At 40.6% G+C, this 25907-nt stretch overlaps 2 protein-coding genes across 2 annotated transcripts in view; one reads left to right on the top strand and one right to left on the bottom strand.

Moving 5' to 3' along the window:
• The window catches only part of LOC138953883 (cadherin EGF LAG seven-pass G-type receptor 1-like), a 78490-nt gene that overhangs the window by 37960 nt on the left and 14623 nt on the right, over positions 1-25907 (top strand). The gene's annotated exons all lie outside the window — the stretch shown is intronic.
• LOC138956563 (uncharacterized) lies at positions 2915-6238 on the bottom strand. Its single transcript, XM_070327894.1, has 4 exons — positions 6120-6238; positions 5719-5774; positions 3336-3462; positions 2915-2992 (listed from the first exon to the last, which is right to left on the bottom strand). The coding sequence occupies exons 1-4, from the start codon at positions 6201-6203 to the stop codon at positions 2942-2944; spliced, it is 318 nt and encodes a 105-aa protein (XP_070183995.1). The 5' UTR covers positions 6204-6238; the 3' UTR covers positions 2915-2941.

Genomic DNA, 25907 nt, shown 5'->3' on the forward strand with positions numbered 1-25907 from the left:
GAATGTCATCATGTCTCATTTTCATCAGCACATTCTCATAAAACGATGAAGATGTTGACTTGCTGATAGGTAGCAGCAACTTCCCAATCTGTACAGCATGCCCCTTCTTGTGAACGGCACCCTCAGTATTCTGTGCACACGTTCTTGTGTGCTTTGCCACCAGTCGTCTCAGGTACAGACCATTGCAGTGAAGGCAAACCATGAAGTCCGCCGGTTGTCTGTCAGTTTTTCGATACTTTGGTATCAGGAGGCCCTTTTGTTGTTGCAAGACTTTGTAATTGTTCTTGTAGTCACCTGAATCCTGCAGTTTGATGAATTCTTGTCTGCGTTCTCTGGATCCTTTTGGCATCTGCATAATTCTAGCAACTTTTGCCTCCTTGTAATGAACACGCTGAAGATGAGTTGACATCTTTAACACAAACTTTTTGCAAAACAAGCAACAATGCTTTTTGTCCCATTTATGTTTCTGCATTGAACACACTTTGACACCCCCCTGCTTTTCTGGAGTGCTGGTGGATGTAACAACATCCTGGGAACTGGTGGATGAAACAAAATTCCTTTGATCACGCTGTTCTAGGGTGCTGGTAGATTTAACACCCATATTCAGACTCAGTGCAGGATATATCTCACTATGATCTGTGGATTCGTCCGAATCGGAAACCCGTGAGGTTGATGATCCTGGCTTGTATTCAGATCCAGAACTCTGTACTTCTCCTTCACTGCTCCATTCTGTCCTGGAACTAGACAATGAATAAAACTCAGGGAATGACAAAATATATACAGAGAGAGAATACATGGCTACCTGTGTTATACCAGGTTCACCCCAGTTGCTTTTTGAACAAAAAAACAAGTGTTAACCTGCTATCACCAATGGTTGCCATACATGTAGTTTTCTGTTTATTCTACACACTGAGCTTCTCTAACGTGAGCCAAACGTACCAAAGGTATTTTAAACAGACACTGAGCAACTTCTTGCCGGCCAAGTAATTCAAACTGATGTCTAGTCATCCACAGGGAGATACAGTCGGAAAGAGGAACAAAGTAGTTCACTGTCTTCACAAGCATTCCGCACAACATTAAAATTGTCTCTTCTAACATTTTCTTTCTTCTATGGCATGTTTTTTAGCTGTTTGTGTTCCTTTTCTCATTCCCACTTTACATTCCATTGACACTGCATTATTAGAGATTATGTCCACATTTCTTGCCGCTAAATCTTGGCAAAACAACGGTACATGTGAAAACCACTTTCATGTCCTGGTGATAGTTTTCATGTATGTAGGATACATATATGCATACTACTCTTTGAAAACAAGAGAAAACACCAGACACCAATCGAAATGGAAGCAATAACCTATTGTTGTGATGATCCTTCAGGAAATATGCCAAGGCTTACACTGGTCACAAAAACATGATGATGCCAGCAACTGTCTTCCCTTATAGTTATAGTGACAGAACTATTCAGACAGCAACTGAAACACTGTGGATACAGTCTTGTTCTCCCTCACTGCAGTTTGGAATTAAAACCACTGAATTATAGGAAGGGACGTAGCGTAGTTTGTTAGAGTGTCTGGTTTGTAAGCCAGTCGATCTGGCCGACTGCGGGTTCGAGCCCAGGTACGGCAGGGGATTTTTCTGTATTTCCCAGAGTCAACGTTCAGTGCAGACTCTAAAAGGACGGAATCGTACCACCCTCGTGTGCATGTGCATGCAGAAGACCAATGCGCACGTTAAAGATCCTGTGTTTCCAGCAAAAGTCTAGGGACTCAGATACACAGATATCTTGCATGCAGGAAAAAAAATAACTCTGTAGCGCTGCTCTGCAGCTGCTGGCTCTCCCAAAGGAAAGCAACCCGAATTTCACGTGGGGAACAACCCTGTGGTGACTATGAATGTACTAAATACCAAATACATATGATGCCCCTCCTGGGTTTGCTTGTTTCACAATTGGTATTCAACATTTGTCTTCCACTAGTGCATGCAATGAAAGAGCACTGATCATATTCGTAAGTGTCAAACAAAGATTTGTTTTGCGCACAGAGCTTAAACAAGTGGGTATTAAATGTAAAGTCGGTTCATGCTGATCAAATATTTGTGTGAATGAAGAGTTGGTTGACAAGCATTAAGAAATTGTGTTGAGCACAGATCTCAACCAGATGTTTATCAAAAGTGGGTTTACACTGCACGAAAAGTGTGTGTGTTACAAGCGGGGTTCTACTTTTGAAACGTGTCTAATAAAAATGGGTTCATGCCGCTGAAATGTGTGTATGAAAAGTGGGTTGACAAGCTTTAAGAAACTGATTTGTTTCCAATAAAAATGTGTAACATACGTAAAGTGGGTTAACGCAGCTGATATATGTGCAGGCATGAAAGAAGGTTGACAAGAATCAAAAACTGGATTTATTTAAAATACAGATGTTATGAAATGTAAAGTGGGTTCACGCTGCTCAAAAATGTGTGAATGAAAAGTGGGTTAACAAGCACCAAAGAAGATGTAGGCCTAAATAAAGAGTAGGTTCAAGCCGCATAGACATGTGTGTATTAAAGATATGTTTCAGCTGCCCAAATGTTTGTTAGAAAAGTGGTTTCATGTTGCCTTAATATGTGTGTAGATGAAACCAGGTTTGTAAATAAATGGGCGCAAGCTTGAAAGCACAACGGGCTAGGGACATATGTCTCAAGACATGAATAGGAGTAAAAATGTCTTGTCCATTTGAACACAATTCAAAAGTATGTTATGCAACACTTGTGCCTTTTCCCTATGCACTTTAAGAAAATGTATGAATGTATGAAACAGTTAATGGCTATCTCAAATACAGGATGGATACTCAAAGAACAATAGCCCCCCCCCCCCCCCCAACCCCACACCCCCCCCCCCCACCTACCCCAAGCCTTCGTGGTAAAATCCATGTATACATGTAAGTACATGCAAAATAAACACAACTCACTGTTCAGTGGCGACTGAGCCTGTAGAGTCTTCACTGTCCTCTTGCAGCTGAAACATGAAATTTGCAGTGTTCTTTTATGAAACATTGAAATAAACAAAATGACAGAAAAAATGACCTGATTAGTATTTTTATCTTTAATCTCCTTTTCTATCCCCCATCCCCTTTTTGGGGGTCTTATGCTCACAAGTTTTTCATTATTCTTGTAAAATACACTTGTATTTTTGACAGAATGCTGCAAGCCCAGCTGATTTGATAAAAATGAAAACTGATCAAGCTGTTCTTGGGTTCTGGTAGACGTAACATCTACATTGAACACTTTGCTGTTTTGAGTCAAAGTTAGTGCTGGATATATATATCACTACCAACTGTTGATTCTTATGAATCACAAACCTGTGAGCTGGACGTATCTGGCTTGCAGTTGAAGTTGAACTTTCTTGAAGTTGAACCCTGTTGCTTTGAATGCTCGCCTTTCATGCTGTCCTCTGTCGACGAGGATTTCTTCCATTCTGTCCTGGAACTAGACAATGAATAAAACTCAGGGAATGACAAAATATATACAGAGAGAATACATGGCTACCTGTGTTATACCAGGTTCACCCCAGTTGCTTTTTGAACAAAAAAAACAAGTGTTAACCTGCTATCACCAATGGTTGCCATACATGTAGTTTTCTGTTTATTCTTCACACTGAGCTTCTCTAACGTGAGCCAAACGTACCAAAGATATTTTAAACAGACACTGACTCGACTGAGCAACTTCTTGCCGGCCAAGTAATTCAAACTGATGTCTAGTCATCCACAGGGAGATACAGTCGGAAAGAAGAACAAAGTAGTTCACTGTCTTCACAAGCATTCCGCGCAACATTAAAATTGTCTCTTCTAACATTTTCTTTCTTCTATGGCATGTTTTTTAGCTGTTTGTGTTCCTTTTCTCATTCCCACTTTACATTCCATTGACACTGCATTATTAGAGATTATGTCCACATTTCTTGCCGCTAAATCTTGGCAAAACAACGGTACATGTGAAAACCACTTTCATGTCCTGGTGATAGTTTTCATGTATGTAGGATACATACATGCATACTACTCTTTGAAAACAAGAGAAAACACCAGACACCAATCGAAATGGAAGCAATAACCTATTGTTGTGATGATCCTTCAGGAAATATGCCAAGGCTTACACTGGTCACAAAAACATGATGATGCCAGCAACTGTTTTCCCTTATAGTTATAGTGACAGAACCATTCAGACAGCAACTGAAACACTGTGGATACAGTCTTGTTCTCCCTCACTGCAGTTTGGAATTAAAACCACTGAATTATAGGAAGGGACGTAGCGTAGTTTGTTAGAGTGTCTGGTTTGTAAGCCAGTCGATCTGGCCGACTGCGGGTTCGAGCCCAGGTACGGCAGGGGATTTTTCTGTATTTCCCAGAGTCAACTTTCATTGCAGACTCTAAAAGGACGGAATCGTACCACCCTCGTGTGCATGTGCATGCAGAAGACCAATGCGCACGTTAAAGATCCTGTGTTTCCAGCAAAAGTCTAGGGACTCAGATACACAGATATCTTGCATGCAGGAAAAAAAATAACTCTGTAGCGCTGCTCTGCAGCTGCTGGCTCTCCCAAAGGAAAGCAACCCGAATTTCACGTGGGGAACAACCCTGTGGTGACTATGAATGTACTAAATACCAAATACATATGATGCCCCTCCTGGGTTTGCTTGTTTCACAATTGGTATTCAACATTTGTCTTCCACTAGTGCATGCAATGAAAGAGCACTGATCATATTCGTAAGTGTCAAACAAAGATTTGTTTTGCGCACAGAGCTTAAACAAGTGGGTATTAAATGTAAAGTCGGTTCATGCTGATCAAATATTTGTGTGAATGAAGAGTTGGTTAACAAGCATTAAGAAATTGTGTTGAGCACAGATCTCAACCAGATGTTTATCAAAAGTGGGTTTACACTGCACGAAAAGTGTGTGTGTTACAAGCGGGGTTCTACTTTTGAAACGTGTGTAATAAAAATGGGTTCATGCCGCTGAAATGTGTGTATGAAAAGTGGGTTGACAAGCTTTAAGAAACTGATTTGTTTCCAATAAAAATGTGTAACATACGTAAAGTCGGTTAACGCAGCTGATATATGTGTAGGCATGAAAGAAGGTTGACAAGAATCAAAAACTGGATTTATTTAAAATACAGATGTTATGAAATGTAAAGTGGGTTCACGCTGCTCAAAAATGTGTGAATGAAAAGTGGGTTAACAAGCACCAAAGAAGATGTAGGCCTAAATAAAGAGTAGGTTCAAGCCGCATAGACATGTGTGTATTACAGATATGTTTCAGCTGTCCAAATGTTTGTTAGAAAAGTGGTTTCATGTTGCCTTAATATGTGTGTAGATGAAACCAGGTTTGCAAATAAATGGGCGCAAGCTTGAAAGCACAACAGGCTAGGGACATATGTCTCAAGACATGAATAGGAGTAAAAATGTCTTGTCCATTTGAACACAATTCAAAAGTATGTTATGCAACACTTGTGCCTTTTCCCTATGCACTTTAAGAAAATGTATGAAACAGTTAGTGGCTATCTCAAATACAGGATGGATACTCAAAGAACAAAAGCCCCCCCCCCCCCCCCCCCCGAAACAGTTAATGGCTATCTCAAATACAGGATGGATACTCAAAGAACAATAGCCCACCCCCCCCCCCCCCCTACCCCAAGCCTTCGTGGTAAAATCCACGTATGCATGTAAGTACATACAAAATAAACACAACTCACTGTTCAGTGGCGACTGAGCCTGTACAGTCTTCACTTAGTTCACTGTCCTCTTGCAGCTGAAACATGAAATTTGCAGTGTTCTTTTATGAAACATTGAAATAAACAAAATGACAGAAAAAATGACCTGATTAGTATTTTTATCTTTAATCTCCTTTTCTATTCCCCATCCCCTTTTTGGGTGTCTTATGCTCACAAGTTTTTCATTATTCTTGTAAAATACACTTGTATTTTTGACAGAATGCTGCAAGCCCAGCTGATTTGATAAAAATGAAAACTGATCAAGCTGTTCTTGGGTTCTGGTAGACGTAACATCTACATTGAACACTTTGCTGTTTTGAGTCAAAGTTAGTGCTGGATATATATATATCACTACCAACTGTTGATTCTTATGAATCACAAACCTGTGAGCTGGACGTATCTGGCTTGCAGTTGAAGTTGAACTTTCTTGAAGTTGAACCCTGTTGCTTTGAATGCTCGCCTTTCATGCTGTCCTCTGTCGACGAGGATTTTTTCCATTCTGTCCTGGAACTAGACAATGAATAAAACTCAGGGAATGACAAAATATATACAGAGAGAATACATGGCTACCTGTGTTATACCAGGTTCACCCCAGTTGCTTTTTGAACAAAAAAACAAGTGTTAACCTGCTATCACCAATGGTTGCCATACATGTAGTTTTCTGTTTATTCTACACACTGAGCTTCTCTAACGTGAGCCAAACGTACCAAAGATATTTTAAACAGACACTGACTCGACTGAGCAACTTCTTGCCGGCCAAGTAATTCAAACTGATGTCTAGTCATCCACAGGGAGATACAGTCGGAAAGAAGAACAAAGTAGTTCACTGTCTTCACAAGCATTCCGCGCAACATTAAAATTGTCTCTTCTAACATTTTCTTTCTTCTATGGCATGTTTTTTAGCTGTTTGTGTTCCTTTTCTCATTCCCACTTTACATTCCATTGACACTGCATTATTAGAGATTATGTCCACATTTCTTGCCGCTAAATCTTGGCAAAACAACGGTACATGTGAAAACCACTTTCATGTCCTGGTGATAGTTTTCATGTATGTAGGATACATACATGCATACTACTCTTTGAAAACAAGAGAAAACACCAGACACCAATCGAAATGGAAGCAATAACCTATTGTTGTGATGATCCTTCAGGAAATATGCCAAGGCTTACACTGGTCACAAAAACATGATGATGCCAGCAACTGTTTTCCCTTATAGTTATAGTGACAGAACTATTCAGACAGCAACTGAAACACTGTGGATACAGTCTTGTTCTCCCTCACTGCAGTTTGGAATTAAAACCACTGAATTATAGGAAGGGACGTAGCGTAGTTTGTTAGAGTGTCTGGTTTGTAAGCCAGTCGATCTGGCCGACTGCGGGTTCGAGCCCAGGTACGGCAGGGGATTTTTCTGTATTTCCCAGAGTCAACTTTCATTGCAGACTCTAAAAGGACGGAATCGTACCACCCTCGTGTGCATGTGCATGCAGAAGACCAATGCGCACGTTAAAGATCCTGTGTTTCCAGCAAAAGTCTAGGGACTCAGATACACAGATATCTTGCATGCAGGAAAAAAAATAACTCTGTAGCGCTGCTCTGCAGCTGCTGGCTCTCCCAAAGGAAAGCAACCCGAATTTCACGTGGGGAACAACCCTGTGGTGACTATGAATGTACTAAATACCAAATACATATGATGCCCCTCCTGGGTTTGCTTGTTTCACAATTGGTATTCAACATTTGTCTTCCACTAGTGCATGCAATGAAAGAGCACTGATCATATTCGTAAGTGTCAAACAAAGATTTGTTTTGCGCACAGAGCTTAAACAAGTGGGTATTAAATGTAAAGTCGGTTCATGCTGATCAAATATTTGTGTGAATGAAGAGTTGGTTGACAAGCATTAAGAAATTGTGTTGAGCACAGATCTCAACCAGATGTTTATCAAAAGTGGGTTTACACTGCACGAAAAGTGTGTGTGTTACAAGCGGGGTTCTACTTTTGAAACGTGTCTAATAAAAATGGGTTCATGCCGCTGAAATGTGTGTATGAAAAGTGGGTTGACAAGCTTTAAGAAACTGATTTGTTTCCAATAAAAATGTGTAACATACGTAAAGTCGGTTAACGCAGCTGATATATGTGTAGGCATGAAAGAAGGTTGACAAGAATCAAAAACTGGATTTATTTAAAATACAGATGTTATGAAATGTAAAGTGGGTTCACGCTGCTCAAAAATGTGTGAATGAAAAGTGGGTTAACAAGCACCAAAGATGTAGGCCTAAATAAAGAGTAGGTTCAAGCCGCATAGACATGTGTGTATTACAGATATGTTTCAGCTGTCCAAATGTTTGTTAGAAAAGTGGTTTCATGTTGCCTTAATATGTGTGTAGATGAAACCAGGTTTGCAAATAAATGGGCGCAAGCTTGAAAGCACAACAGGCTAGGGACATATGTCTCAAGACATGAATAGGAGTAAAAATGTCTTGTCCATTTGAACACAATTCAAAAGTATGTTATGCAACACTTGTGCCTTTTCCCTATGCACTTTAAGAAAATTTATGAAACAGTTAGTGGCTATCTCAAATACAGGATGGATACTCAAAGAACAATAGCCCCCCCCCCCCCCCCCGAAACAGTTAATGGCTATCTCAAATACAGGATGGATACTCAAAGAACAATAGCCCACCCCCCCCCCCCCCTACCCCAAGCCTTCGTGGTAAAATCCACGTATGCATGTAAGTACATACAAAATAAACACAACTCACTGTTCAGTGGCGACTGAGCCTGTACAGTCTTCACTTAGTTCACTGTCCTCTTGCAGCTGAAACATGAAATTTGCAGTGTTCTTTTATGAAACATTGAAATAAACAAAATGACAGAAAAAATGACCTGATTAGTATTTTTATCTTTAATCTCCTTTTCTATTCCCCATCCCCTTTTTGGGTGTCTTATGCTCACAAGTTTTTCATTATTCTTGTAAAATACACTTGTATTTTTGACAGAATGCTGCAAGCCCAGCTGATTTGATAAAAATGAAAACTGATCAAGCTGTTCTTGGGTTCTGGTAGACGTAACATCTACATTGAACACTTTGCTGTTTTGAGTCAAAGTTAGTGCTGGATATATATATATCACTACCAACTGTTGATTCTTATGAATCACAAACCTGTGAGCTGGACGTATCTGGCTTGCAGTTGAAGTTGAACTTTCTTGAAGTTGAACCCTGTTGCTTTGAATGCTCGCCTTTCATGCTGTCCTCTGTCGACGAGGATTTTTTCCATTCTGTCCTGGAACTAGACAATGAATAAAACTCAGGGAATGACAAAATATATACAGAGAGAATACATGGCTACCTGTGTTATACCAGGTTCACCCCAGTTGCTTTTTGAACAAAAAAACAAGTGTTAACCTGCTATCACCAATGGTTGCCATACATGTAGTTTTCTGTTTATTCTACACACTGAGCTTCTCTAACGTGAGCCAAACGTACCAAAGATATTTTAAACAGACACTGACTCGACTGAGCAACTTCTTGCCGGCCAAGTAATTCAAACTGATGTCTAGTCATCCACAGGGAGATACAGTCGGAAAGAAGAACAAAGTAGTTCACTGTCTTCACAAGCATTCCGCGCAACATTAAAATTGTCTCTTCTAACATTTTCTTTCTTCTATGGCATGTTTTTTAGCTGTTTGTGTTCCTTTTCTCATTCCCACTTTACATTCCATTGACACTGCATTATTAGAGATTATGTCCACATTTCTTGCCGCTAAATCTTGGCAAAACAACGGTACATGTGAAAACCACTTTCATGTCCTGGTGATAGTTTTCATGTATGTAGGATACATACATGCATACTACTCTTTGAAAACAAGAGAAAACACCAGACACCAATCGAAATGGAAGCAATAACCTATTGTTGTGATGATCCTTCAGGAAATATGCCAAGGCTTACACTGGTCACAAAAACATGATGATGCCAGCAACTGTTTTCCCTTATAGTTATAGTGACAGAACTATTCAGACAGCAACTGAAACACTGTGGATACAGTCTTGTTCTCCCTCACTGCAGTTTGGAATTAAAACCACTGAATTATAGGAAGGGACGTAGCGTAGTTTGTTAGAGTGTCTGGTTTGTAAGCCAGTCGATCTGGCCGACTGCGGGTTCGAGCCCAGGTACGGCAGGGGATTTTTCTGTATTTCCCAGAGTCAACTTTCATTGCAGACTCTAAAAGGACGGAATCGTACCACCCTCGTGTGCATGTGCATGCAGAAGACCAATGCGCACGTTAAAGATCCTGTGTTTCCAGCAAAAGTCTAGGGACTCAGATACACAGATATCTTGCATGCAGGAAAAAAAATAACTCTGTAGCGCTGCTCTGCAGCTGCTGGCTCTCCCAAAGGAAAGCAACCCGAATTTCACGTGGGGAACAACCCTGTGGTGACTATGAATGTACTAAATACCAAATACATATGATGCCCCTCCTGGGTTTGCTTGTTTCACAATTGGTATTCAACATTTGTCTTCCACTAGTGCATGCAATGAAAGAGCACTGATCATATTCGTAAGTGTCAAACAAAGATTTGTTTTGCGCACAGAGCTTAAACAAGTGGGTATTAAATGTAAAGTCGGTTCATGCTGATCAAATATTTGTGTGAATGAAGAGTTGGTTGACAAGCATTAAGAAATTGTGTTGAGCACAGATCTCAACCAGATGTTTATCAAAAGTGGGTTTACACTGCACGAAAAGTGTGTGTGTTACAAGCGGGGTTCTACTTTTGAAACGTGTCTAATAAAAATGGGTTCATGCCGCTGAAATGTGTGTATGAAAAGTGGGTTGACAAGCTTTAAGAAACTGATTTGTTTCCAATAAAAATGTGTAACATACGTAAAGTCGGTTAACGCAGCTGATATATGTGTAGGCATGAAAGAAGGTTGACAAGAATCAAAAACTGGATTTATTTAAAATACAGATGTTATGAAATGTAAAGTGGGTTCACGCTGCTCAAAAATGTGTGAATGAAAAGTGGGTTAACAAGCACCAAAGATGTAGGCCTAAATAAAGAGTAGGTTCAAGCCGCATAGACATGTGTGTATTACAGATATGTTTCAGCTGTCCAAATGTTTGTTAGAAAAGTGGTTTCATGTTGCCTTAATATGTGTGTAGATGAAACCAGGTTTGCAAATAAATGGGCGCAAGCTTGAAAGCACAACAGGCTAGGGACATATGTCTCAAGACATGAATAGGAGTAAAAATGTCTTGTCCATTTGAACACAATTCAAAAGTATGTTATGCAACACTTGTGCCTTTTCCCTATGCACTTTAAGAAAATTTATGAAACAGTTAGTGGCTATCTCAAATACAGGATGGATACTCAAAGAACAATAGCCCCCCCCCCCCCCCCCGAAACAGTTAATGGCTATCTCAAATACAGGATGGATACTCAAAGAACAATAGCCCACCCCCCCCCCCCCTACCCCAAGCCTTCGTGGTAAAATCCACGTATGCATGTAAGTACATACAAAATAAACACAACTCACTGTTCAGTGGCGACTGAGCCTGTACAGTCTTCACTTAGTTCACTGTCCTCTTGCAGCTGAAACATGAAATTTGCAGTGTTCTTTTATGAAACATTGAAATAAACAAAATGACAGAAAAAATGACCTGATTAGTATTTTTATCTTTAATCTCCTTTTCTATTCCCCATCCCCTTTTTGGGTGTCTTATGCTCACAAGTTTTTCATTATTCTTGTAAAATACACTTGTATTTTTGACAGAATGCTGCAAGCCCAGCTGATTTGATAAAAATGAAAACTGATCAAGCTGTTCTTGGGTTCTGGTAGACGTAACATCTACATTGAACACTTTGCTGTTTTGAGTCAAAGTTAGTGCTGGATATATATATCACTACCAACTGTTGATTCTTATGAATCACAAACCTGTGAGCTGGACGTATCTGGCTTGCAGTTGAAGTTGAACTTTCTTGAAGTTGAACCCTGTTGCTTTGAATGCTCGCCTTTCATGCTGTCCTCTGTCGACGAGGATTTTTTCCATTCTGTCCTGGAACTAGACAATGAATAAAACTCAGGGAATGACAAAATATATACAGAGAGAATACATGGCTACCTGTGTTATACCAGGTTCACCCCAGTTGCTTTTGGAACAAAAAAACAAGTGTTAACCTGCTATCACCAATGGTTGCCATACATGTAGTTTTCTGTTTATTCTACACACTGAGCTTCTCTAACGTGAGCCAAACGTACCAAAGATATTTTAAACAGACACTGACTCGACTGAGCAACTTCTTGCCGGCCAAGTAATTCAAACTGATGTCTAGTCATCCACAGGGAGATACAGTCGGAAAGAAGAACAAAGTAGTTCACTGTCTTCACAAGCATTCCGCGCAACATTAAAATTGTCTCTTCTAACATTTTCTTTCTTCTATGGCATGTTTTTTAGCTGTTTGTGTTCCTTTTCTCATTCCCACTTTACATTCCATTGACACTGCATTATTAGAGATTATGTCCACATTTCTTGCCGCTAAATCTTGGCAAAACAACGGTACATGTGAAAACCACTTTCATGTCCTGGTGATAGTTTTCATGTATGTAGGATACATACATGCATACTACTCTTTGAAAACAAGAGAAAACACCAGACACCAATCGAAATGGAAGCAATAACCTATTGTTGTGATGATCCTTCAGGAAATATGCCAAGGCTTACACTGGTCACAAAAACATGATGATGCCAGCAACTGTTTTCCCTTATAGTTATAGTGACAGAACTATTCAGACAGCAACTGAAACACTGTGGATACAGTCTTGTTCTCCCTCACTGCAGTTTGGAATTAAAACCACTGAATTATAGGAAGGGACGTAGCGTAGTTTGTTAGAGTGTCTGGTTTGTAAGCCAGTCGATCTGGCCGACTGCGGGTTCGAGCCCAGGTACGGCAGGGGATTTTTCTGTATTTCCCAGAGTCAACTTTCATTGCAGACTCTAAAAGGACGGAATCGTACCACCCTCGTGTGCATGTGCATGCAGAAGACCAATGCGCACGTTAAAGATCCTGTGTTTCCAGCAAAAGTCTAGGGACTCAGATACACAGATATCTTGCATGCAGGAAAAAAAATAACTCTGTAGCGCTGCTCTGCAGCTGCTGGCTCTCCCAAAGGAAAGCAACCCGAATTTCACGTGGGGAACAACCCTGTGGTGACTATGAATGTACTAAATACCAAATACATATGATGCCCCTCCTGGGTTTGCTTGTTTCACAATTGGTATTCAACATTTGTCTTCCACTAGTGCATGCAATGAAAGAGCACTGATCATATTCGTAAGTGTCAAACAAAGATTTGTTTTGCGCACAGAGCTTAAACAAGTGGGTATTAAATGTAAAGTCGGTTCATGCTGATCAAATATTTGTGTGAATGAAGAGTTGGTTGACAAGCATTAAGAAATTGTGTTGAGCACAGATCTCAACCAGATGTTTATCAAAAGTGGGTTTACACTGCACGAAAAGTGTGTGTGTTACAAGCGGGGTTCTACTTTTGAAACGTGTCTAATAAAAATGGGTTCATGCCGCTGAAATGTGTGTATGAAAAGTGGGTTGACAAGCTTTAAGAAACTGATTTGTTTCCAATAAAAATGTGTAACATACGTAAAGTCGGTTAACGCAGCTGATATATGTGTAGGCATGAAAGAAGGTTGACAAGAATCAAAAACTGGATTTATTTAAAATACAGATGTTATGAAATGTAAAGTGGGTTCACGCTGCTCAAAAATGTGTGAATGAAAAGTGGGTTAACAAGCACCAAAGAAGATGTAGGCCTAAATAAAGAGTAGGTTCAAGCCGCATAGACATGTGTGTATTACAGATATGTTTCAGCTGTCCAAATGTTTGTTAGAAAAGTGGTTTCATGTTGCCTTAATATGTGTGTAGATGAAACCAGGTTTGCAAATAAATGGGCGCAAGCTTGAAAGCACAACAGGCTAGGGACATATGTCTCAAGACATGAATAGGAGTAAAAATGTCTTGTCCATTTGAACACAATTCAAAAGTATGTTATGCAACACTTGTGCCTTTTCCCTATGCACTTTAAGAAAATGTATGAAACAGTTAGTGGCTATCTCAAATACAGGATGGATACTCAAAGAACAAAAGCCCCCCCCCCCCCCCCCCCCGAAACAGTTAATGGCTATCTCAAATACAGGATGGATACTCAAAGAACAATAGCCCACCCCCCCCCCCCCCCCCCTACCCCAAGCCTTCGTGGTAAAATCCACGTATGCATGTAAGTACATACAAAATAAACACAACTCACTGTTCAGTGGCGACTGAGCCTGTACAGTCTTCACTTAGTTCACTGTCCTCTTGCAGCTGAAACATGAAATTTGCAGTGTTCTTTTATGAAACATTGAAATAAACAAAATGACAGAAAAAATGACCTGATTAGTATTTTTATCTTTAATCTCCTTTTCTATTCCCCATCCCCTTTTTGGGTGTCTTATGCTCACAAGTTTTTCATTATTCTTGTAAAATACACTTGTATTTTTGACAGAATGCTGCAAGCCCAGCTGATTTGATAAAAATGAAAACTGATCAAGCTGTTCTTGGGTTCTGGTAGACGTAACATCTACATTGAACACTTTGCTGTTTTGAGTCAAAGTTAGTGCTGGATATATATATCACTACCAACTGTTGATTCTTATGAATCACAAACCTGTGAGCTGGACGTATCTGGCTTGCAGTTGAAGTTGAACTTTCTTGAAGTTGAACCCTGTTGCTTTGAATGCTCGCCTTTCATGCTGTCCTCTGTCGACGAGGATTTCTTCCATTCTGTCCTGGAACTAGACAATGAATAAAACTCAGGGAATGACAAGATATATACAGAGAGAATACATGGCTACCTGTGTTATACCAGGTTCACCCCAGTTGCTTTTGGAACAAAAAAACAAGTGTTAACCTGCTATCACCAATGGTTGCCATACATGTAGTTTTCTGTTTATTCTACACACTGAGCTTCTCTAACGTGAGCCAAACGTACCAAAGATATTTTAAACAGACACTGACTCGACTGAGCAACTTCTTGCCGGCCAAGTAATTCAAACTGATGTCTAGTCATCCACAGGGAGATACAGTCGGAAAGAAGAACAAAGTAGTTCACTGTCTTCACAAGCATTCCGCGCAACATTAAAATTGTCTCTTCTAACATTTTCTTTCTTCTATGGCATGTTTTTAAGCTGTTTGTGTTCCTTTTCTCATTCCCACTTTACATTCCATTGACACTGCATTATTAGAGATTATGTCCAAATTTCTTGCCGCTAAATCTTGGCAAAACAACGGTACATGTGAAAACCACTTTCATGTCCTGGTGATAGTTTTCATGTATGTAGGATACATACATGCATACTACTCTTTGAAAACAAGAGAAAACACCTTATTCCCTTCTTCTCTACACCGACGCCACACCGACTGGTCAAGGCAGTGAACGCACTCACCATGCACTGGACTGTACACAAACCGCTCTCACTCTCCCTCACTGACTACCCTAAGCCCTGACAACTGATCCTTGGAAATTGTTTGGAAGAGTACACCTCTCTATTTCTCTCCAATGCTCTTCCTGCTGACTTCAGTGACACGGGACACCCCACTGAGTTTAGCCAGCTACCCCCCCCCCCCCCCTCTCTCTCTCCCCCCAGCCATGTACTGTTTGGTGCTGTGGCCAGAGAGGTGTCACCGGCTAATTGAGGCCAGCTGCACTGTTCACTCAGAGCAAAACTAGTTGACTGTGTCTAACTTTTGACAAAGCAACACAACTGAAGGGTTCACAGATTAGGTAACCGACTCACTGGTCAAGGCTGCAGGGAAACAAGAGTATCTTGTCAATGAAAGAGGTTACACACAGATACCCGATGCTGAGAACGGTGGCCGATTTTTCACTCTCTTTCTCGGAGGGCCTTCATCATTGCAGGGACTGCTGTAAAGAAATGCTTGCTCAGAAACTAACTCTTTTTGCATTGAAACATGCACCAGAACTGGTGGACACCATCGACAATGTCAAACATGAAATTGAAGCAGTTTGCTTGAGGAAACGGTCGTCAGCAACTCACTTCTCTGTTTTCTTTTTTTAAGAAAATCTGAGGTGACTTTCTTTGTGGCCCCGCCCCCTCCCTCTGCAAGGACCCCCCTCCATAAGGACCGATTTTTGTCAACATTTTCAAGGTCGCTAGAGAGGGGTTCCACTGTACTATGACCAAGTCGAAATTTCGGATAGGACACAATAACAATTCGGTCCCTTCCATTTCGTCTTATCCGGATTTGCCTGTAGTTCACTGTCTTCACAAGCATTCCGCGCAACATTAACATTGTCTCTTCTAACATTTTCTTTCTTCTATGGCATGTTTTTTAGCTGTTTGTGTTCCTTTTCTCATTCCCACTTTACATTCCATTGAAACTGCATTACTAGAGATTATGTCCAAATTTCTTGCCGCTAAATCTTGGCAAAACAACGGTACATGTGAAAACCACTTTCATGTCCTGGTGATAGTTTTCATGTATGTAGGATACATATGCATACTACTCTTTGAAAACAAGAGAAAACACCAGACACCAATCGAAATGGAAGCAATAACCTATTGTTGTGATGATCCTCCAGGAAATATGCCAAGGCTTACACTGGTCACAAAAACATGATGATGCCAGCAACTGTCTTCCCTTATAGTTATAGTGACAGAACTATTCAGACAGCAACTGAAACACTGTGGATACAATCTTGTACCGCACAAGACAGCATGCCGCCATAATGTTACTAGAGTATCAGTATCACAGGACTGATGAACAGGCCTAAGGCCTAAAACACCACAACCCTTCAACTTCAAGTTCAAGACATTCTGAGCAAATGATGCTGTGGACCATTGTGAAAGGACAAGAGAGAAAAAAAAAAAAATTTAACTCGATATCCCTCCACATGTGTATGTGGGTAACACAAAAATCAAAATGATGAAGACAACTTACCACGCACTGCGGATAGTTCCGTTCGTCTTCAGAAAATCGAACACACTTGATGCAGATTGACATACAATTTGGCTCTGAAATATGTAAACAAACCTACTGTCAGAAACAATTTATAGAATTATGTCAAGATTTTTAATGCCAGGGTCTAGCATTGGAAAAAGAGATTTCAGCTTACAAACTACTGGGGCAACACCCCTGGAATTTGAAGAGGTTTTGTGATTTTGCGTCTGGACTACAACCCCCTCCCCAATTCGAGTTTCGCGTTAGCTTATTGGAGATGTCATTTCGGCGTAAATGCGCCGAACGGCTTACAATGCTAGGCCCTGTAATGCGCAAGAGACTGCGGATGACTCCAGTAAATATGAGGCTTTATAGACCAAAACATAAGTAGAGGGAGGCAGAGACTGAGAGAGTGAAGGAAGGAGGGAACGGGGTAGCGAACACAACAGGCTAGCGGTCTGACAAAATTCCTCACGAATGATTGTGTGCGCTACTCCATATCAGCAGTCGAACAAACAATACAGGAACATTATAAGCTCGATACTCATACATTTTGACATTGGGATTATTAAACATGCACAAAACAAAGTGCTGACTGCAGCAAAATCTGCTGCAGGAAAAAGAAACTATCAGTGTATCACTCGTTTGAAAATCCCTGCGAATTTGAAAATGGTAATCTGTAGTAGGCAGATCAGTAAACTTATTACTTTGAATTTAAGCTTCGGGAATCGCTTTTCGTAAATCAAAACTTCCATAACAACTCAAAAAGCACTCGAAAACATAAAACAGACAAATTTACCCGCTTGAGTCGAGGCAGCATGGCTGACGTGGCCGGAAGAAGGTTGGATACAGGTTAGAGTTACGTCCCTTGAGGAGTGTTCAAGTCTGTCAAAGGCAGACAATTTCACACACCACGGTGTGTTTAGGAGCAAACACTCCAAACCGGCCAAATGTCGAAAATGAGACAATCGCGAGATATTTCTGGAGTGACATTTTGGGTTCATTTCCCGCTCTTTGCATCATGTAAGAAAAGTGGGTTTTCCAAAATGAACTCACTTTTTTTCGTAAACCCGTTTGTGTCGAGTGTTTACAACAAAAAATACCCATTTGTAACTATTGGAACGCACACACACACACACACACACACACACACACACACACACACACACACACACACACACACACACACACACAGAGAGAAAGATAAGTTTATAGAATGCTAGTTAGACAAAACCTTAACATTCACTAAACTGCAATCTTTAAAATGTATGAACATGATACACAACAGACACTGTATAATATTGAAGGATGATCGCTTGACGTCTGGAATGTCAAAGCCGCCATCGCTCACTGGAAGGGCAATGGTACTCCTCAGGTTGTGGTGTTGGTCACGGTGATGGTGATGCTGACAGGACTGGAAATGACGGTTGCCGTCGCAGAGGGTTAGAGGGGGAGACGCAGTGTCTGTCAGATAGGAATGTGTTTAGTGTCTCTACCGGTCTCGGCAGACTCAGGGTGTTAATAAACTTATATATAGATCAGCCCTTGTTCAAGTGGTAGTGATGTTCTACGTATCATGCTGGCCATTAATGCTTACTACAAGTCGGTATTACTTACCTAAACATTAATTCCCGTGTCATTCTATTCAAACTTTCTTTGCCATGAAAGGCACTCAACTTGGCTGTCTGGCACACTTTTTGGATCAAAGATTTATTTTACAGGGGTCATAAGTGACCGCCTTCAAAATAAGGGTGCCCACAAAATCGACCCGACGAATACGTATGGAAGCACATAAAACACCGAAACAAATTAGAATAGGCATGAATTGGCAAATTGGACATACGGGGAGAAAGTCAAACCAATTATCTAACCCGAACAGGTTGTTTTGTTTCGCTATTTTGCGTATTTCTTGTGTTATTTCATTCCTACTGATGCAGGTGTCGATTGCATGAGTGTTTGAAAACGGGTGTTTTTTGCGTCAATTTTGAAGGGTATCATGAAAAAAGAGCTGTATTTCAGCAATGTCCCAGTGGATTGCTTCAAACCTTCATGATCTCATGCCTACATACAAAACGTACTGGACGTAAAAGGTATTACCACATATATTAATGAAACATTGCGGAAAATGTTTTGAAACCCTTCACAGGTTTGTTGACTTATATCAAACCAATGCTTGACTTCGCATGCACGCAGAACAACGATTGATACAAATACTGCCAATGTTTCATTCTGAAATGTATTTCTGCTTAGTATGTTCACGTGTCAGTCTTATCGACTTCTCTCAGTAGATACAAAAACGAACAACTTTATTTTCATGTTTCGAGTGAAAACCTCGTCAAATCTTTATTGGGCGTGTGTTGAGGAACTTGGCCAAAGTCATGTAATTTTCTGTTAATGAAAATTGGTACACTTCCAACCAGGAGAGAGGTTCGCAGACGTTTCTGAAATGCCAGTGGAATTAAGATTTGCACGTGATAATGTTCTGGAAAGTTTAAAAGCCAGGCGGACAGAATCCATCCCTGTCGAAACATAGACCACACTCCTGATCTACTCTCATCGGGTCCATATCATGAAAACACGTCGATCATTGTCAACCAAAGGCAAGGGCTAGACTGCAACCAAGACTGAGAGAAAAATGTTGCTCCCTTAGCTGGCCACGGAGAGCTATCAGGGCCAGTGGGAGCGTAAGCTCTTGTCAGGGTCATTCACGCTGGACAGGTTAAAGGATAAAGGTCAGACCAATTTGGACCAGCGCGTTCATGCCTGTCTTACACTGTGCCGAATATCCTTGCGAATATGAACATGTATTCGGCAAAAAGGAGACGAATGGACAGGAAAACATATTGAAAATTCGAAGCCTTACCGATCATTGCGAATGCATACAAATCCATATACGAATGTCTTGCGGATGTATTACGAACATTGCGAGTGGCCTTGCGAGTGTTGCGAGTGCTTGCAAACATTTTACGAATAAAGCGATTATGCAATTCGCATTGTTCGTAATACTGCTCTTACACTGTGCCGAATTTCCCTTGCGAATAGAATTCACCAATAATTCGTAATGATCGGGACATGGTCGCAAGACATTCGAATTCGTAATTGTTCTTAACCATGCGCCACCATTCGTCTCTTGTTGCGAATATTTAGCAACATGCTCCTAATATTCGCAAGGAATGCATATTCTTCAGTATTCGCAAGCCATTCGTAATCATCGTAAAGGTATTCGTAGCGCTCGCTAGGCATTCGCAATGATCGGTACACATTCGCAAGCACTCGCAACTATTCGTAAGACATTCGCAAGAAATGTGTATATGAACATGTTGTATTTGGCCAAAACAAGAGACTAATGGACAGGAAAAATATTGACCATTCGAAGCCTTACAAATCCTTGCGAATGTCTTACGAATGGTTGCAAGTGCTTGCAAATGTCTTCTGATCATTGCGAATGCATACGAATCTATATTCGCAAGGATATTCGGCACAGTGTAAGACAGGCATAACGAATGTTTGCGAATGCCTTGCGAGCCTGACGAATACATTGCGATGATTACGAATGTTCGCAAGGATATTCAGCACAGTGTGAGACAGGCATAACGAATGGTTGCGAATGCCTTGCGAGCGTTACGAATACATTGCGATGATTACGAATGTCTTGCGAAATCTTACAAGTACGTTGCAAAAAAGTTAAGAATATGACTTCTTTGCGAATATTAGGAACATGTTGCTATGTTCAAAACAAAAGACGAATGGTGGCGAATGGTTAAGAACATTTACGAATGTCTTGCGACCATGTCCCGATCCTTGTGAATTATTGGAAAATTCTATTCGCAAGCGCAATTCGGCACAGCATCAGAGGGTAGGGCCTGCCTAGAAGAAAAACAAGTCGCGTAAGGCGAAAATACAACATTTAGTCAAGCTGTCGAACTCACAGAATGAAACTGAACGCAATGCAATTTTTCAGCAAGACCGTATACTCGTAGCATCGTCAGTCCACCGCTCGTGGCAAAGGCAGTGAAATTGACAAGAAGAGCGGGGAGTAGTTGCGCTGAGAAGGATAACACGCTTTTCTGTACCTCTCTTCGTTTTAACTTTCTGAGCGTGTTTTTAATCCAAACATATCATATCTATACGTTTTTGGAATCAGGAACCGACAAGGAATAAGATAAAAGTGTTTTTAAATTGATTTCGAAAATTTAATTTTGATCATAATTTTTATATTTTTAATTTTCAGAGCTTGTTTTTAATCCAAATATAACATATTTATATGTTTTTGGAATCAGAAAATGATGAAAAATAAGATGAACGTAAATTTGGATCGTTTTATAAAAACAAATATTTTTTTTACAATTTTCAGATTTTTAATGACCAAAGTCATTAATTAATTTTTAAGCCACCAAGCTGAAATACAATACCGAAGTCCGGCCTTCGTCGAAGATTGCTTGGCCAAAATTTCAATCAATTTGATTGAAAAATGAGGGTGTGATAGTGCCGCCTCAACTTTTACAAAAAGCCGGATATGACGTCATTAAAGGTATATATCGAAAAAAAGAAACAAATATCCGGGGATATCATTCCCAGAAACTCTCATGTCAAATTTCATAAAGATCGGTCCAGTAGTTTGGTCTGAATCGCTCTACACACACACACGCACAGACAGACACACACACACACACACACACACACACACACACACACACACACACACACACACACCACGACCCTCGTCTCGATTCCCCCTCTATGTTAAAACATTTAGTCAAAACTTGACTAAATGTAAAAATGAAGAAGCATTGGCAACGAATAAACAAAGTGCCATTGAAAAATGTGATTACTCCTGATTTGTCGGTTGACGTGGAGGATTTGATAAGGTTGCAAAGAGGAGATGAGACGTTGAAAGAGATGTTGAGTTTGGCATGTTAGGATGAGGCAGTTTCGGGTCAGCCGGGTTTGGTAGGTAATTTAACTGGCCACACTCGAAACCAAACAAGATAGGGAACCAACGCTGCACAAGGATGTGTCACTATTGGTCAAACTCGAGGGTATGTCTTTGCCAGAGTGGCAAGGCTCGGATGGTGATGGCAGCCGATGCTTATTATGTATAGCTCCAGCCACAAATTATTGTAAGATTTCATTGTTGGTGAGTTGTTTGGGTTCTACTTTTTTTTCCGAATCCGAAAGACTCAACGAGATGTGATTTAACTTACTGTTAAGTGTGTCTGTTTGAAGAGCATACATTTTTACAGTTTGGGCTTTTGCTCTTCGGATATATTCTACATTTTAAATAACTTCAGGGTAGATTCGGAATAATATAACGTATCACACGCACAAACAACAACAACAAAACATCAGTGAATATCTATCGATACGTAGGCAAAGACAATGAGTGAAAATCAAAGGCAGTGTTAACATTTCTCTCTGTTAAGATATCTTCTAGTGTTAGACGTAAAGGCAGAATTATTGACCAAGTCATTTTTTAAAACAATGACCAACGTAAGGCATACAGGGAGTGAAAACACAAACATACGTGACGCGTAAATTGTGCTTGTTTTCTTCTATTGCAATTTTTTTAAACGCCCCACAATATATATATATATATATATATATATATATATATATATATATATATATATATATATATATATATATATATATATATATATATATATATATATATATATATATATATATATATATATATATATATGTATAGGTTACAACACGAGTGGTTTTTTATATGGCTTGTATTTCAGTCAAGACCCAGCGGATGAATATCATCGGGAGACACGAGCCTCTGGCGAGTGGCTCTCGATTGATATTCCCGCTGGGTCTTGACTGAAATACAAGCCATATAAAAAACCACGAGTGTTGTAATCTGTATATCCCATTCTACCATCAAACACAAAGTGTAGACTACTAGCGGCACTGTTGCGATCTGTGCAGGGTAAAACTGTTGCCAGCGAGACTTAGCCCTTTTGCAACCTTAAACTAAGTGACCGTCGCTGAAAAAATAAAACGAATGAGTGCATCGATAAGTACGCGGTAACACTACTTTCAAACCATTTAAAAGCTTTAAGTAAAGGTTCATAAGTTGCAAGAAAGTAATGAAGTCGAATAGAAATTAATTTAGTTGAAGCGCACAATTCTTTTGTTTTGCGTTTCAGGTCGGCAGAACGGGCGAAACGGGTTTGGGACCCATTTGGCTTACTCGATTCAGAATCGATTCCACGTTGTTTTTCTCGAACGTGTGTAATTAAGCTTATTGACAGAGAAGCAAATTTTAGGGAACAAATATGTAGGTTTAGATTTAACCATTTGCTCCCTATTTGAAATGTATCTACGTGATAAACTGTTTTGCGAGTGTGTTTGCATGGATGAACTTAAACTGGTATGGGTGAGGAAAACGCGACCGACACGTCTGTCACCGCCGATTGATTGCATTTTGAAGGAATATGACTGGATTACGGAAAAATATGTGGACTTACTGCAGAGCCAGGCAAAAGAGTAGACTTGCTCGCAAAACACGTGAAACAGCCGATGTTTGATAGCTGAAGGCGCACACCAAAACACACTACCGACAGATTCTCAAAAGTCGTCTGCTAACGATGCAAGGGGAGGGTACTCGTGTTTTTGTTTTGGTTCGCTAGCATCTGGTTATCTTGTAAGTTGAATGTTCGTTTTTTTCGACCTGCATTGCTTTCATAATGAAAGAAACTTTTGCTTATTGCATCTCATACATCAGATCAGTTCTGAGATTCATTTTTGCGTGCAACTGATATGGTTTTCTGAGCCGTGCAATACGATTTTAGAACTTCATACAAATGTGTCACATTGTTCGGCGCGAAGTCAAAGGTCGGGAGGAAAGTAGTCCTTTGCCCAAATCGGAATCTGCACTATCATATATTTTTTGGAGTCCATGATGTATTTATTGAGCTATAAAAATACAACATATATACCCATACTGAAGTAACAGAGACAAAGAAGGGAGGTCATGGGATATATATATATATAAAACATCAGAAATTGTGAAAGAAACAATTGAAAGTCAGCAGAGACTTTCTTCCGAGATTTGTTAAAATCTCTTAGCAGAGATAGAGAGAGACATAAGTATCCCTTCACAGACAGCCTATTGGGAGTATATAATTATATATTATATATATCACCAAGGGCTATAAGAAAAGGGTTGGTCTGACTGAGGGTAGATTGACCAGACACCAGTCTCAGAGGTTGCTGGATGGCAGGAGAGTGGGCCTTCCTTCACCTTCAACCCCAAAGCATCGAACCCCCAGGCCATTAAAAGTATTAATCAGCATGAGGGGTACTAACGAGGCGAAACAGAGGTCATTTGAAGTGGTAGGGGACAGGCGCATGATGATGTTGTAACAGGCTTGTGAATGAGAGAGATATTCTCATGCAGAGAGAGAGAGAGGAAGAGAGGCAGAGACAGACAGGCAGACTGGTAGAGCTTAGAGATCTGACCCACAGTAGGTTGCATCTCTGGTGGAGGGGATGGCTACCATTTTTGAATGAAAGTTCTGCAACAAATATGTCGGATTTAATATACCAAATGTAGTGTAAACTCCTTGAGTGTCAGAGTCAGAACCTATTGATAGAATAAAGAACTATAAAAAGAACAAGAAACCCCAACGGTAAAGCATTAGTAAAGAGATCCTACACACTGATGGAGTTAGAATTCATAACAGACAGTCAAGTTAAATTGTACGTGTTGTTAATTTTCGAGAAAAAAAATCAGAAACGTTTCAATTTCGATCGCCTGTGAAAATTGAGAACACACTGGCAGAAGGATGAAGACAAACTAACCATCCATTGAGAAGGAAAGAGAAACAACAGAGCCTGTAAAGATAGGGTGATCAGAGGGACAGTGGTCAGACCTTAAAGTCCAGAATGACCAGACCCGGCCGGGTGGGTGGGGTGGCGACCCCCGCCCTGTTTACCCGAGAAGAGTGGACAGTGGCTGGGAGCAGATTGGGAGCCGTGTCCAGCCGTCCGACAGCTGGTCGCAGCCTCAATTAGACCGTCCAGCTCTGCCTCTGGTCAACGTCCGGCCCTGATGGCTAAACCCTGGAAACTGTGCAAAGTTCTGGGAGTGAGGATACAGTAGTCCCAATCGTTCAAGCTTGTGAAATTTACGTACAGTGCGACGGCTAAATGTTTCAAAACCTCCAACACTGTATGTGATTAAGCCTTTGAAGTGATTGAGTTAGAAAATGGGGGTAAGTTAGCAGGTTTTTTGTTGAGAAATTATAAGCAAAATAATTTCCAAAAGTAAAAGAAAAGAAATCATTTCGCTGTACTTGCAAGAGCTGAAATAGATAAACTGACTGTGAAGCAACTGTAACAAGGCGATTAATTGTCATCAGTGGGCTTCGAAAGTCGTCTTGGAGTCTGGCACTTTGCTGTGTCGTATTTCAGTGGCAAAAAACAACAACACTTTTTGAGGTCAAATTGAGATTCACGAACGTTTGTGTGGCTAAAACCGCTCCTTTCTCATTAAAAAAAAAGCATTCTTCCAAAAGAAACGTTGCATGATAGTTCAGCTTTGCCATTTGAAGTAACGCAGATGACAGTCTAGGGAAAGTTTGCAAATCTTGGTAGTATTTTCTGTTAATATTCATAATCATAACACGAGGTGAGTGATTGACCGCAGCTAGGTCCCTTGACTGGCAAACATAAACAGGTCGGAGGGTTGCTGGTTCTGACCGGTGGTGTCCAGTCTGCTAATCAGCGTGACCAGTGTCCACACCACGGTTTTGTGGCTTCTGATGAAAGCGCTTATTTGCTCTGGGAATTGATCCCCTTCTCCCTTCTTTGTGGCTCTCTGAGTTCTGTGATTGTCTTTGATGCTTCTCGCATTTCTGACCATGTGGTCATGCCCGGAGTTATCGGCCGTTCTTTGATACTTTGTGGAGGTGTGTGCGTGTGTGTGAGTGAGTGAGTGTGTGTGTGTGTGTTAGTGCAGGTCTAGAATACGATTTTTTTTCTCTATCACGGTAAAGATGAAGAGTAAAAACGGGTACCCGGAACAAATTAACAACCACCCAGAGAAATGGCTCCCTCCTTCCACCAACACAGACACGCGCCCAGTCAGAAGCCAGGAAGGGGACAGACGGTGCCGTGTTTGGAGGCATTGTGGCGACCCTTCC

Source organism: Littorina saxatilis, linkage group LG2 (genome assembly GCF_037325665.1).
Source record: "Littorina saxatilis isolate snail1 linkage group LG2, US_GU_Lsax_2.0, whole genome shotgun sequence".
Lineage (NCBI taxonomy): Eukaryota > Metazoa > Mollusca > Gastropoda > Littorinimorpha > Littorinidae > Littorina > Littorina saxatilis.

Bases quoted from the DNA above. Each gene is read 5' to 3' on its own strand.
- LOC138956563 (XM_070327894.1), bottom strand. From the start codon at position 6,203: ATGAAAGGCGAGCATTCAAAGCAACAGGGTTCAACTTCAAGAAAGTTC. The intron at 3,463-5,718 runs GTGAGTTGTGTT...TTCATTGTCTAG, and splicing joins GGCTCAGTCGCCACTGAACA to TTCCAGGACAGAATGGAAGA. The intron at 2,993-3,335 runs GTTTGTGATTCA...TTCATGTTTCAG, and splicing joins CAGATACGTCCAGCTCACAG to CTGCAAGAGGACAGTGAAGA.